Raw genomic sequence first — 14,712 nt, 5'->3', positions numbered from 1 at the left:
TGAAAGCATTGGGTTTGTTCCTTTCTGAACTGTGCAGGTAGGTGATTCCCACAGGATGAGGAAGGGTTTGAAAATGCTTCTTCACTAATGATGGTTTTGAAAGAAGTCTGGAAAAAGTTGATTTCATCACTTAAGTCTCTAGGAGAGTAGGAAGAGGTTTTCATTAGTAGTGTGGAAGAAAGTAGAGAGCACTTTCTTTGGACAATAAGTCCTAAGAGGAATATAGAGAGTAGGTATGTAACACTATGCATATTTTGCTGACTGCATACCCTGCACAACTTACAAATATGGTTAGTAAGCAACCGCCTACTTAAAAATTCCAAAGAGCTCATGATCTTGTTTTTTGGTTCCTCGCAGAAACTAGCCAAACTACCACCAGTGACCATGCCCATCTCTTACACCACTTAACCAATCAAATGAGTAGTCTTATTCAAGTTCGTAGGTGTGACATTAGACCCTATTTTAAACTTGTCTCTACAAGTTGACCTCTTAAAAGAAAAAAATCAACCATATATTCTGTGACTGTAACGAGCTATCACATCATCTCACACCAGGGTAGGAAAGGCAGTCTGCAAAAATGTAATTCTATCTCCAATTCACCAACTTGAATGCACATTTCCTTTACTCACTTACGCCTTTATTAAAAAACAGACAGCCCTACAAATCCTCTACAAATCTGTTGGTTCATGCTGTTTTCTCCTAGAGATGACCAGCACTCTGGCCCATTACAGCAAGCCAGCTGGTAGTCCTTAAAGGAACACAAAGATTTAGTTTCTTCCTAGTCTCATCCCAGTATACATGCTGCTTATTAGAGAAGCTCTCTAGTAACTTATTTTTCAAACTTCAATGGCAGACTGCTGTTTGATCAGGCCTAGCCTTCTGCTTCCACTGAGCATGCCTTATCCATACCTGGACCCAAACTCTGGGACTCACTCTCCACAGAACTTTGTTACATTGCTGACTTTAATAATTCAAATGTACATTACTTTCCTTCCTGCAAACAAAGGTGCTACATCCCCCATAAAACATTAAAATCTCCTAACACATCTATCCTCTAAATCCCCCTCAATAACTACATGGTCTTATGTTAAACTGTTAACCCCCCACACACAAACACACACATACACACATACACACACTTTCTCTCCCCTCTTTTTTTTTCTCCTTTTGCCTGTCTCTTTCTGTCTCTCCTACCCTTTGCATCTCCAGTTATCCTAAATTATACATTTGTTCACCTACATCCTACATTATTCACCAGCACTGCTACACAGTACCCTGCATCCATGCCAGGTCTACCAGCAACTCCACCATGTCCTAGAGGTCTTGACCATCCACATCCATTGTTTTTTTTTCCTTTTCCACCCACCCCACTGCCCCCTCCCTTGTGATGTTCACAGTTTCATCCAAGGGGCAGGCATGTAATGGGGACATTGAAGCATATCACCCTGCCTCCACAGCAGCACCTACCCCAGCCCCCATCAATCCCTGGTGGAGGCTGGGGTAGGTGCTGCTGTGGGGACATTGAAGCATATCACCCTGCCTTCACAGCAGCACCTACCCCAGCCTCCACCAGGGATTGATGCCAACATCACTACCCTTCCCACAGGATGGTCACATCCTTCCCTCCCTGACAATCTTCAATCACCCGAGCCACTCATCAAACCTGGATTGCCTGGGCTGTAGTCAGGGCTTTATCCCTCAGCAGTGGCACAGGGGCCATGAGATGTTGCTAATGGCAGTGTTAATAGTGTGAATGTGAATTGTGGTAATCCTTCATTTAATGCTGTTGTGGATACAACAGCTCAACATCCTTTTCAATCTGTAAAAGTATATCATGACACAGGCACAGGGAAGCGCTTGGGCACAGGTAACAGCAGGTCCAAAAAAGGAGAATCAGTATGTGAAGGGGAAAGTTTTTCGATGAAACCAGTCTTGGAAGAAAAAAGAAAAACTAAAAGGTAACTCCTTTGACTGTGACTTTAAAATCATAAATTTATCATACAGGATGCTTGATTATTATAAAGTTTGTGTTCTCAGAAAAGGCTGGACGTTTGTACCTGCATCTCACGCCAATATATACGAGACTTTACATCATTTAAGGGATTATGTTAGAAGACTTTATTTGAGATTTTTATATAATGAAAATGAAAAAGTATTAAAAAATTTGTTTTACAAACCAACTGGCTTTAATCCTCCATTGAAGATAGAATTGGAGGCTTTTCAAAGCGTTATGGAGAAGCAACTTTGAATTTTACTAACGAATAAACCTGCTAATAAAATGCATACTCTAACATGTGATGAGTGTTTTGCTTTAGAGAAATTAAAAAACGATGACAGTATTGTGTTACTTAAAGCAGACAAGGGTAATTTTTGGTTGTGCTTAATAAAGATGCATACATACAGACTATGACTGATATGTTGCAAGATGATAACTATTATAAAAAAGTTCACAAGTAACCAACAATAGAAACTCACGGTACAATAAAGGCTGTCTTCCTAATATGAAAAACGTTTCACCAACACCACGTCCAAAAACTCCAAAATAATCAAAATACTTCTTTATTGACTGACAAACACATGTGGATTGAGCGCTTTCATCTCCGTACTGGAGACCTAATCAGAATCAAATACCAGCACTCACAGCATCCGTTATATACATCACTAAATAAACTAATCAACACAATCAATTAATCAATAAATCAATAAAACAATAAAACAATTGTACATTGTGTGCTAAGCCTAAAAGATGGCTGGCCATCATAAGTTGAACAAGAATAAGAACATCCACCTATACTTGTATGGATGAAAACATATATATGGTATAAAAAAGGTATATAAAAAACAATTATAGTACATTTATAGTACATCATAGTTGTATGAATTATTAAAAATTGTTAAAAGTTATTAAAAAATTATTAAGAAAATTAAAATTATAAGATGTTTAGTAAATGCATCATCCAGTACATATATATAATGAAGCCTAACCAATATGTCTAATAAAAATATATATGTGTATAAATATAAATATAAATATAAATATACCCACAGGTTATGAAAATTATCCTTTAAGACAACCATATTATTACAATTAAAATATGTGTTTTTTATGATCATTAGATAATAATTTAAGGGCTGGTACTATAGATATATGGTCATGGTGTACTATAAATGTACTATAATTGTTTTTATATACCTTTTTTATACCATATATATATTTTCATCCATACAAGTATAGGTGGATGTTCTTATTCTTGTTCAACTTAAGATGGCCAGCCATCTTTTCGGCTTAGCACACAATGTACAATTGTTTTATTGTTTTATTGATTTATTGATTAATTGATTGTGTTGATTAGTTTATTTAGTGATGTATATAAGGGATGCTGTGAGTGCTGGTATTTGATTCTGATGAGGTCTCCAGTACGGAGATGAAAGCGCTCAATCCACATGTGTTTGTCAGTCAATAAAGAAGTATTTTGATTATTTTGGAGTTTTTGGACCTGGTGTTGGTGAAACGTTTTTCATATTAGGAAGACAGCCTTTATTGTAACCGAACTACCGTGAGTTTCTATTATAAAAAAGTCACTTTGGATTTTATTAAGAAATCATATAAGTTTATAGATTCACTAATTAAAGAAAGGTTATGTGAAAGTAGGATTACCAACAAAACAGCTGATTATTTTACATAAAAATAATCCTGTTATTAGTAAAAATTTTTGGCTTACCTAAACTGCAAAAAGATTTAGAAAATCCACTACTAAGGCCTATCGTTGCCAGTGGTGGCAATAAAATGGAAGCCATGGCTATATATGTAGATCAAAAGTTTAAAAAGTTGGTAGAACATGGTGGTGTTTATATTAGAGATACTGTTGCTTTTTCTGTTAAAATAAAGTAAACAGAAGTAAATTATAGTGATCTTTTGGTTACTATGGACGTTTGTTTGTTTCTTTCTTTCTTTTGGCTTTTCCCGGTTAGGGGTCACCACAGCTGAACTCCAGTCCGCTAATGATTGGCAGTAGATTTTGATGTGCTGGCTTGCCGGGCCTAACGCACAACCTTAAATGAAGGAACGCCCGTTCCCGCATGTTGCCACACAGAAGACGCTCTAACTGAGAATCGAACGGGAAATGTCTAACTGTGAGGCGACAATGCTGCCACAGCACCACCACCACAGTCCTTTGGTTACTATGGATGTAAAGTCCTTATATATAGTAATACCTAATAATATAGGTGTAGATTATGTCAGAGTAGAGTTGTTAGGATCAAAATTTTATAAAGATGACAAAATTTCAATGATTTTAGAAATTTTGGATGTCATTTTGTCTTATAATTGTTTTGAATTTAGTGGATGCTTTTATCAGCAAGTAAATGGTGTTGCTATGGGGGCTGTGATGGCCCCCAGCTATGCCAATTTATGTATGACAGCTTGGGAAAAACAATATATTATGGACAACGAGCATTTTCCACAAATATTATATTATGGTTGTTTTATTGATTTTTTTTTATTTGGAAAGGTTGTGAAGAAGAGTTAAGTTTTTTACTGAAATTCAAAATGGTTGAGAGTATTTAAGTTCACAAAATGGTTGTGAGTATTTAAGTTCTACTTGGAACTATAGTTCCAAAAGTATTTGCTTCGCAGATGTTGAAGTATATACAGAAGCAAATAAGCTTTGTACAAATATTTATAAGAAGGAGATGCAAAATAATACTTTTTAGAATATAGTAGTATGAACCCCAAGCATATGAAACATAATATAGTTAAAGGACAGTTGAAAAGGACTAGTGATTTAATGGACTGTGATCAATTACTTCTCAAGGAAAGGAAAGTATTGTGTGACAAGTTTTTAGCTAGAGGTTACCCTCAAAGTTTAGTTAATGAAAAAATGGGGGAGATTAAGCAAAATAGACAAAGAGGTAATGTGTATAGTAGAGATTCTAGTTTTGTTGTTAAAATGCAACAAAAAAGACTATGGAATAGGGATGGCTGTCCCATATTCTACAGATGGTAGACAAATTAAGAAATTGTTTGAGGAGAATTGGAAAATTTTAAGCAGCTTCCCAGAGGTTAGGAAAAGTAGTAGGAGATGTTCCTATTTTTGTCAACAAAAAAGGTAAAATATTAAAAAATGTTCTCCAAGATAAAGTTAAATACCTCAGTAAAAATAAAGAAATAGTATGCAAGTGCTTAAATTGTAGTTACTGCAGACATTTATATAAAAATTCGACTGAAATTTGTATTAAGAATATAAAGGTGAAAGTGCAGAGTACAAATGTTTGTAGATGCAAGTTTGTGGTTTATTTGTCTATTTGCTCTCTCTGTACTTTAAATTATATAGGTAGGACTACAAAGGAATTGTATAGAAGAATACAAGAGCATTCATATGCTGTTCAGAAGGGTGACACAACTAATGCATGGAGAAGCATTACAACACAACTGAATGTGAAGGGTTATCTAGATTCTTGGTGTTGTATAAAGTGTTTCATTTTGAAACGCAGAGGGAGAATTGGATTGGAAAGAATATTGTTGAATATTAAAATTAAATGCAAGTTGTCCTCCTGGTCTCAATGATAAGGAAAATTGTAAAATTTACCACTGCGGTAGCGTTGTCGCCTCACAGTAAGACGCTGTCAGGTTTGATTCTCAGCTTCTGTGTGGAGACATGCGTGAATGGGCATACCTTCATTGAAGGTTGTGCATCAGGGCTGGTAACTCGGCACGTAAAAATCAACTACCAATCATTAGCGGACCGGAGTTCCGCTGTGGCGACCCCTAACCGGGAAAAAGCCGAAAGACACAACAACAACCTAAGAAAGAAAAAGTTAAAGCATTGAGTTAGTTTTAGATATGTTTTTGAAGTTAGTCAAAGCTGTTTTTTTTGCATTTATGTAGTTTAAAATTAGCATATTTATGTAAAAACTGCTAGACTCTTTAATTGACAAGGTTAGATTGAAAAGATCTAATCAGATTTACAAACCCATCCTGGCTGTCAAAGTTAGAGTGCATGAACAGACCAGTGGGTCTAACTCCGTGACAACAGATAATGTTAATGAGTTGACAGATTCAAGTACCCATGATTTCAAGCTAAAATTTTTTCACCTCATTTAGTGTGCATAGCCATCTCTGTATAAAGATCATTCAGAAAAATTGGGAACTTTTTAGAGCTAACCCAATGTTATTTAATAAACTGGGTAGCTTGCCCAAAGTAATATTTAGGAGAGGCAGGAACCTGAAGAATTTGTTGGAACAACAATGTTATAATATTCCTAGAATAACAGGTATGAATAAATGTGAAAACTGTAATTTTTGTAAGTTTATAGAGGTAGCTAATTGGTTCGCCATTAATGGCACACACTTCAAACTTAAATGTAGGTTTAATTGTAACTTTAGGCTTGTAGTTTATTTAGCTAAATGCCAATTTTGTCCGGCATTTTATATTGCCAAGACGGAGTGTAGGCTCCGTGATAGAATTTATGAACACCAATATGCTATTGGTAAAAGAAAAATGGACAATGCTTTAGCTAAACACATCCAATTGAACATAGACCATAAATTTAAGTTTATGGCTATTGATCAAGTATCGCAGGATGTTAGGGGTGGACTTGCACCCTTACAACTTGAAGAGTTGGAATTATTTTGGAAAATCAAACTTAATGCTTATAATTTCCCAGGATTAAACGAAACCTGTTCTATTAGTAGCATTCTGAAATTAATAAGTTTGCAGAGATGACTAACAGGAAGTAATTTGGTTATAAGGTTGATTGATATGTTTAATTTTTGGCACTAATATGTCTTTACTGAAACATTATTTAAGCAAAAAGTATTTTACTTTTTTCAATGCTTACAATGTTTGTTTCTGTAATGAGTCTTACTTTGTATATGTAGCATTCAGCAGTATGGTATGTTCCCTTGCTATATACAAGATTTTCATGCATAAATTTAGGTTCATAGGTTAGTACTAAGCTAATTTCCCTTGCGAGCCACTGTAAGCCTAGCCAATTATCCCTTGTGAGACTCAAACCCTGCACCTTGTGCTTGTAAGGCAAACACCTTAACCATTAGGCCACCCTCCCAACTTTACATGTGTATATATTTTTTCTGTATAACACAAATATTTATATTGTGTACTTATATCGATGTTGTCATAGTATGTTTAGTTTAGTTTTTGATTTAGGGTAGGTTGGTCGTTTAAAAGCAGCAATTTTATGAAAGTGTACCTCTTTAACAAGTTCAGTGAACGAGTTACATTGTAAATGATAGGTTAATTTGATCACCTGCTTGTTAAAAAGAGTTCTGAACTGTTAAATTTTATTCTGAAGAAGTTTGCTTGCTAGCAAACAGAAAGCGCTTAAAGTTTTTACACAATAAATCTCTTGTGTTTTAGTACTTGGCATCTGTCGTGGCAGAGTTTTTGTTCTTGCTTATGTACAAATTGTAGTTTTCTTGTAAAGTTTGTGCAGGAATTTTATAATAATTGGATAATTGTTTAATTAATTGCTTAATTGCTTTGTGTTCTTGTATAAATAAGACGTGATTGTCTTTTATTCAGTCTGAAGTAGTCTATTACTATCAAAAGCACTTACTGGATGAGTTGAGATTTGTGTTATGCTGGTACAACAATAAAGCTGCATTTTGACTACTTTTATTACTTTTTGGCTTTTTTGACTTTTAACACTGTTACAGTGCTGCTGACACACTGTACCTTACGGTGCCGTCGACATACCGCATCCTTCACCATTACAGTGCAGCTGACACGCTGCATCCATCACAATTATAGTGCCGCTAACACGCTGCATCCATCACAGTTATAGTGCCGCTGACACAACGCTGTTTCCTACATATCATCAATGACCTGTTCATCAAATTCTAACTAACAAATCACAATTGGTTGAATTTACCACATATCTAGTTTGTATAACCAGTACACAGGCATAGTGATATCTTTGTCCAAGGTCACTGTATGCTGTCTTGGGGAGTTTTTCCTTTCTCAACTGTTGTGCAAGTATATAATTAGTATATGCAAGTTATAAGGGTTGGGTGCTTACTCTCTACATTGCAAAATTGATTGTCTTCCTCAGCAAAAATGATTGTTTCACTGTGATTATAGGTTTAAGGTCTGCAATGTTCTTGATCAGTTTTAGTTGATGAGTTTTTCTTTTCCAACCATGTCTCAATTGCTCATAGCAGAAGCAATGTTGTTACACAAAGTGTCTGAGGCTGCTTCACAAAGCAGTACATATCTGATTAAATGTTTTCATGGTGTAATAGTTATCACTCTGTACAAGGAATCCAGTAACCTGAGTTCAAATCTCAGGAGAATCTGTCTTACTGGCATAGAAGGTTAAGACTATGAGCTATAGTCCCTGTGGACAGAGTTTGATTCCCTCATTTGCCTACTGTGTTTTTTCAGCAAACTACTTAACCAGCTATTACTCCAAGATCACTGCTGAAAAGGAACTGTGTGTCCAATAAGCCTACCTGCTTAACAAATGGGTATAATTATTCCAGAGGGAGTTGGCATAATTGTTATAGTCTTTACTTCACAGATACAAAGTACAGATTCTAACTTCTGGTTATTTACTAGGCTTGTTATAGTCTGCAGACTAACAGTCCATTATTTACATACAGACATGTTGTTTCCACCCAAAGAATCTTGTCTGTACAGCCTGCTACGAAGTCTGTGCTTTTTGTTATACTGCAGTTAAGTGCTACTGATCCAGATCACACATATATTTGATCCATCATTCAAAAAGCAGAGGGCCACTCATAGAAATAGATCTAATGAGAACTAGGTGAATACTGGAAGAATGGGATTTGTGGGGTAAGTAGAACACACACCTTTGTTGCAGACAGAGAACTAAGCTCAGTGTCGATGATAACTGAATTATCTTTTGTAGCCTGTACAATGCTTGTCTGCTCATGAACACTGGCCCCCTGAAGGCCCATTAGTGCAGTACTTAGTTTACTTTTTGCAGCACCAGTGAAAATAGGTAAGTGTCCATGACACTATTCTTTCCTTTCTTACAGCAACAGGAGGAACTACAGCTGGACTTCTGATTAATCTCTACCAAAGGTGAGGAATAATACCTGGACAGAGGTGAGTGATGGCATACATTCCAATGCTATGCACAGAACAAGTACAAGCCATCCTGGTAACAATAATGTGACCATCCACCACACTGTAAAAAACAAGATGTCACACCTTATGAAATGGTTCTGGTCCACTTTAGTCTCTACAACTGGCAGGCTGGCATCTTCATCACCAGTCAAAGCCTTTCAAATGAATGAACAGAGGAAGGGGTAAAAAAGGGGGTGAGCATTTCCCACTTTGAAATTCTACACAAGGTTTTTCACAACACACTACATATTTAATGGTGGAATGAGGTCAACTAAATTTTGTAAAACATTGGAAGCAGTCATGGGTTTCTTCAGAAAGTCACTAGCATTTTCATTAGGATCTTCACTGATCCATGACCTCATCCGATAACTGTTGAATAGATAGCATCAGAAATCATGTACAGCCTGAGGATGTTTTGTTTAGCACAGACGTGCACTGCTTTACTAACCAGTGAGCCGTCCCAGCATGGAAATATTCACAAAGTGTATCCAATGCCTTTAATGGTCTTCTGTATAACACCACCTATTCTAGTAACTAAAGAGGGAGGATTTTCCTATAAACTGCTGTCTCATGCTACTAAAAAGCAAGAACAAAAAAAATGCCCTTCTTCTTTATAGCTCTAGGTATACTTACTTGTTCATGGCTGGCATTGAGGGGGTAAACTGGCCAGTTGCTAAGGGCTTCAACCTTCTAGGGCCCCCCCCAACTACTGAAATAGAAATATATTAATTAACAGTGGATATGATGCATATGAGTGACACCAGATGGTTACCTTTAACCAAGGCACCTCTCTGTTGATCCTTCCCTTGTGAGGAATAAATTAGCCAATTACACAGGAGGGGCTAATGATGAGCAGTAGTCTGTTCAACTTTTCTGGTTCTTTAAAAAAGCTAGAGTCTTCACTGACCACTCTGGGCAAAAATGACTGGTTGTTTCTTTACGTCTGCTGTTTGCATCATACGACGGATGCTTCAGTTGCCACTACTCAGTAATGAAGCAGTGTTGCCCTTTTCAGTGGTGAGAGGACATAAATGGAGTATCACCAGCCCTTACATTTCTAAACATATACCTCCAGAAATGCATACTTTCATATCTTAAATTAAATTGGCATCTGTACTGCTTGAAATGGAGCTTACTCGTTCATACTTGTATGATTCAGCACAGTGTTTCCCTTGCAAATAAAATTATTAACAGCTTCATGTTCTTTCCACACACCAACTACCATTCAAACATCAAAAACACTCCCATTGATCTTTCCAAGATAATTGCAGTCTTGTGCAGTTGGAAAAAAATTACCATAAACAGCATTCCAGCCTCATGCTAGAATACCATTTCATGTTTTTTTCTGCTTTTGCTCTATCATGTGTGTGTACATTTGGCTATGTATCTGACATGATCAGTGCTGCTGTGATGCCATGCTGCAGTCTAACAAATGCGAATTATGTGACTGAGGTGTAATTGGTGGCTGTGTTTTACATATGTCTCTACCTTGGGTGGTATCAAAAAAAGATACATTGTTGGGCCTGTTTAGCAGAATAGCACAGAGGCTTAAGGCTGTGGATTGCTAATGAGATTTAGCCTATAACTGCTTGTTTACTATGTGATTATGATTTCTGACAAGGCACTTAATTAGTTCAGTGTTCCTGGGCATCCTTGAACAGAGGCATTTTGCTTACACAAGTTACCCGATTAATGAATGACTAAAAATGAGTCACCATAATTAGAGAAAATTTAAAATAGATACATGAAAATATTAAAAGCACACAATCTGAACTGTATACAAATGCTAGTGTATTTGCTTTGGACTCTGATGATATCTCTTTCCACTTTTAAAAACTGTGTATAATACAGATATTGTTGCATAATCCATCCAGAAAAAAGGGCATATGATCATTATGTAATGAAATTGGAATGTTCTGATTTGCCCTTAGCTCTGCACCACACACTGATGAGTGCATTGAGTAGTCTGACTGACTGACAAGAGGATTAACAAGTCTTTTCAGAAAAGTACCAACAAGCATGACTTCCCTACTTTAAATGATGTTTAGTATTTCTAGACTTGTGCCTACAGAGTACTGGGACATCTTCCAGCTCTCACATGACACTGAAAAGGATAAGGTATGTAACCTAAGAAAAAAAAATTACACAGAAGGAATTTATCTTGAAAGAGGTTGTAAGTAGGCTGCATCTTAATTTGTAATAGCCAAGAACAGACCTTTGTATTGGGACAGTCACTTTAAAGAAGGTTCATTTTTAAGGATTCCTTGGCAATCTATACATCTGCTAACAGCTAGGAGCAATCAATGCACATAGAAGTTGCCATCCTTGGTGTGTATGTGACTTTACCCAATTTCGAAAAATATTACTTAATTATAAATGCCAGTAAAATTTTAAGAATTGCTAATTATGATACACATAGCAAGAATTGGTCCCCGAACTGGTTACGATTGAATCATAAACATGTAGAGAGTCTGAAAATTAATCCTAAATCATTACCTTTTCTAGGGAAAGATACATTTAAATCATTGGCTTTAATGGAACATATTAAAATATATATCACATTATTACAAAATCTCTTCACTTCATTAAATCTTACCCAACACCTTATGATCCTACAACCCTTTCATAGGAATCCAAACCTGAGAATTAATAATCAATTAATAGACCTAAAAATTTTCCCACTTATTATTAATTTAATGTTATGGGATATATACCCTTATTTGAAATATTCAGCTCATGAAGTAAGACAGGAATGGAACCTTCCAAAATCATACTTAATAATATTGAGACAGATCAAAGATTTATCTATAAATTACTTTAAAGATTTAAAAATTAATGATGAGGATTTAACGAAATGTACAAATTTATGGCAAGCCCTCCTACAAGATAATAAATATATAACATCTGCATATAAACTAATAAAAGAAATTAAATAGCAAGATCAAGTCCTTTTATCAAATTATCGGAAGGAAAAAAATCCCTTGATTGAAAATAGTAAAATATTAAAAGCAATCAACTTAACTATTAAATCAATTTCCCTCCAAAAGTTAACTTTTACTCAACTTATGATACTCAATAACACTTATTATACGCATCTTAGCTTGCATAACTTTAACTCTAAAAATTCTCCTAAATGCCCATACTATAAAAATGAAACTGCAGATCTCCTTCATATGTTCTGGAGCTGTAAGTGTATATATAAACTATGGAATTCCTTGAAACTACAACTGCAGAAGATGGGTTATCAAACTTCCATGCTTTCCTGGGAATTTACTATATTACATATTCCCCCAAATGATCTAACTAGATCCCAATTGACCATACTTATGAATATCTTTTTGTTAATGAAACTCTATATAGCAACTAATTGGTTGAATCCATCACAAACTTCATGGGACAACTTTAAGAATCTAGCGATAAAACACATACTAACCCACAAATTACTAATCACTGATCATACCAAACATATAAATAATCGGAAGATCTGGGAACAAATTTTTAACATTATATTGGCTTAATGTGTGGTACCCAGGATAACCCTTGGATACTAATACTATAAAGTAAACTTTAATACTAATCAAAGTATTATAAGATATAATACCTATTGTCTAGACTCTTCAGATGTCTTTTCTTGTGTTAAAATGAAAGCATTCATGTATATAGTGTACATATGTTGTAGGATTGTTTTTTGTAGTTTTGTTTGGAAACTACCTGCGTATATCACACTCAAATATGTGTGTGAACAATTGAGTAATAAAGAATTATTATTGAAAAAAAAAAGAGTCATGCAGTATCTAGAGTTCAGTATATGAAATATGTGTCAGGTTTCATAAGGTATTTCCCAAGTCATGAAATTAAACTGTTACTTTAACTGACAGATAAATGCATTTCAAATGTTCTTAGGTTTTTAGCTCCAGTACTTACCAGCAGCTCTGCACCTCCAAATCCTCTGTTATTAAAAACAACTGCCCTGTAAAAAAGAGAGAGAGACAACATTTAAAGGGTATGTGACATCTTTCATTATCATCTATATTTTAAATAATGAACTTACAATTTGTTCTGTAAAATACAAAGCTTCTATTGTCTTTATTAATGTTTCATTTTCTGTCATCTGTCCATTCCTTCTGTATGTCCACACCCAAAGAATGATGTCCTGAGAGACAGCAGCTAGAATTCTGAATACAGTAGCAAAGCATTCTGGGTAAATAGAATCAAGATATTTATTCAGCAGTGGTTTCACCACAACAGCATCTCATACATGAAATGAAAAATCAAATCACTTTACTTATAATATTTACCTGACAACATTATGGGTCTTTGCGGCTGTAGTAAGCAAAGAAACTATAGCACCCTGTCTAATGAAAGATGTTAAGATGCCAAGGTGCAGCAAATACCTGCTCATTCTTTTTTGGTATCTCACTACCCTTGATGTCATGAGAGGGAGTTTGCAGCATTATTAAAATTGGAGAAGGGTAGCCTGTGCAGCAAAATAAAACACAAATGTATGTTACTGCACTAGTAACAGTATTTTGTTAGTGTACATGAAAAGGGAGTTATTCCCAGCTTCATAAGGTTCTTCATTCATTATGCTGAACAAATCATGTCTGAAGTACTTTAAGAACCTGTTACTCTTTGGAAGTAAAACTAGTACTGTCAAGTGCTATACAGGCTGAAGCACTGTATGCTACTCGAAGGGGTGAACGAAGTGCTTTAACAGCACTTTCAGTGAGTGTCAAATTAATTTGGGTGAAACCACTTTCACCAAGTTGTTTTTTTGCTGCACTGTTGTGTGACCATAGAATAGATGTGTTTGGGGGTTTCACAAAAGTTGTTTCTGAGGTTTGTTTTCAACCTGTACTGGATGACAGAGTTGTCAATTGATCAAAATGATTCCCTCAGCAGATGCTGCACTGACAGTCAAGAATGTGGAAGTGCCTCATAAACGTGTGCCATAATTAACATTAAATTTGCAAAAGGTGTTGCACTTCTTTGGAAGAATGCTTTCCTTAACCTCTCGTCTGATATTCACATTTGGCATGGCACTATTTTCTTTTTCTTTAGTTTTTCTTCTTTTTGCTCCCCAGACCCTGGTGACCATTAAGCCTCTCCCTGCCTGTTCAGTCAGTTTGTTCATTCCTCCAGCAGACCATACCCTTGAGACCCATTTCAGCTTCCCAGAGATGAGGGTCTGGTAGCAAGAACAATGCCAACATGCTTCTTTGAGAAATACTGTTTTTGTCCTCAAGTCCAATTCATTCCTTTTTGCATACCCTTGATCTCCCAAAGGTTGGTGTGCAATGGGCATAAATGTAAGGCATGTCTCCCATTTGCATGAAATGCATCACCTCAGTTGCCATGCCCCCTTGAAAGGAAAGCAACTCCATCATCTCCTATTTCACTGAGGGCCCTACATTGAGTTCACACTCTGTCATACACACACACACACACACACACACACACACACACACACACACACACACACACACACACACACACAGACACACACACACACACACACACACACACACACAAAGACACACACACAGACACACACACACACACACACACACACACACACACACACACACACACACACACA

At 36.0% G+C, this 14,712-nt stretch overlaps 1 protein-coding gene across 1 annotated transcript in view; it reads right to left on the bottom strand.

Annotated features, from left to right (window-relative positions):
- Nucleotides 1-14,712, bottom strand: part of LOC122794159 (protein ABHD1-like) — a 565,767-nt gene that overhangs the window by 344,051 nt on the left and 207,004 nt on the right. Inside the window, exon 4 of the mRNA XM_044062358.1 lies at nucleotides 13,038-13,083. Coding sequence (XP_043918293.1) covers nucleotides 13,038-13,083 — 46 coding nt within the window. The remainder of the gene's footprint in view (nucleotides 1-13,037; nucleotides 13,084-14,712) is intronic.

The sequence above is a fragment of the Protopterus annectens genome, chromosome 2.part1 (assembly GCF_019279795.1).
Source record: "Protopterus annectens isolate FY-2018-M chromosome 2.part1, PAN1.0, whole genome shotgun sequence".
Taxonomy (NCBI): Eukaryota; Metazoa; Chordata; order Ceratodontiformes; family Protopteridae; genus Protopterus; species Protopterus annectens.
Note: the sequence above shows the minus strand (reverse complement) of the source record. Positions and strands in the feature narration are given on the sequence as shown.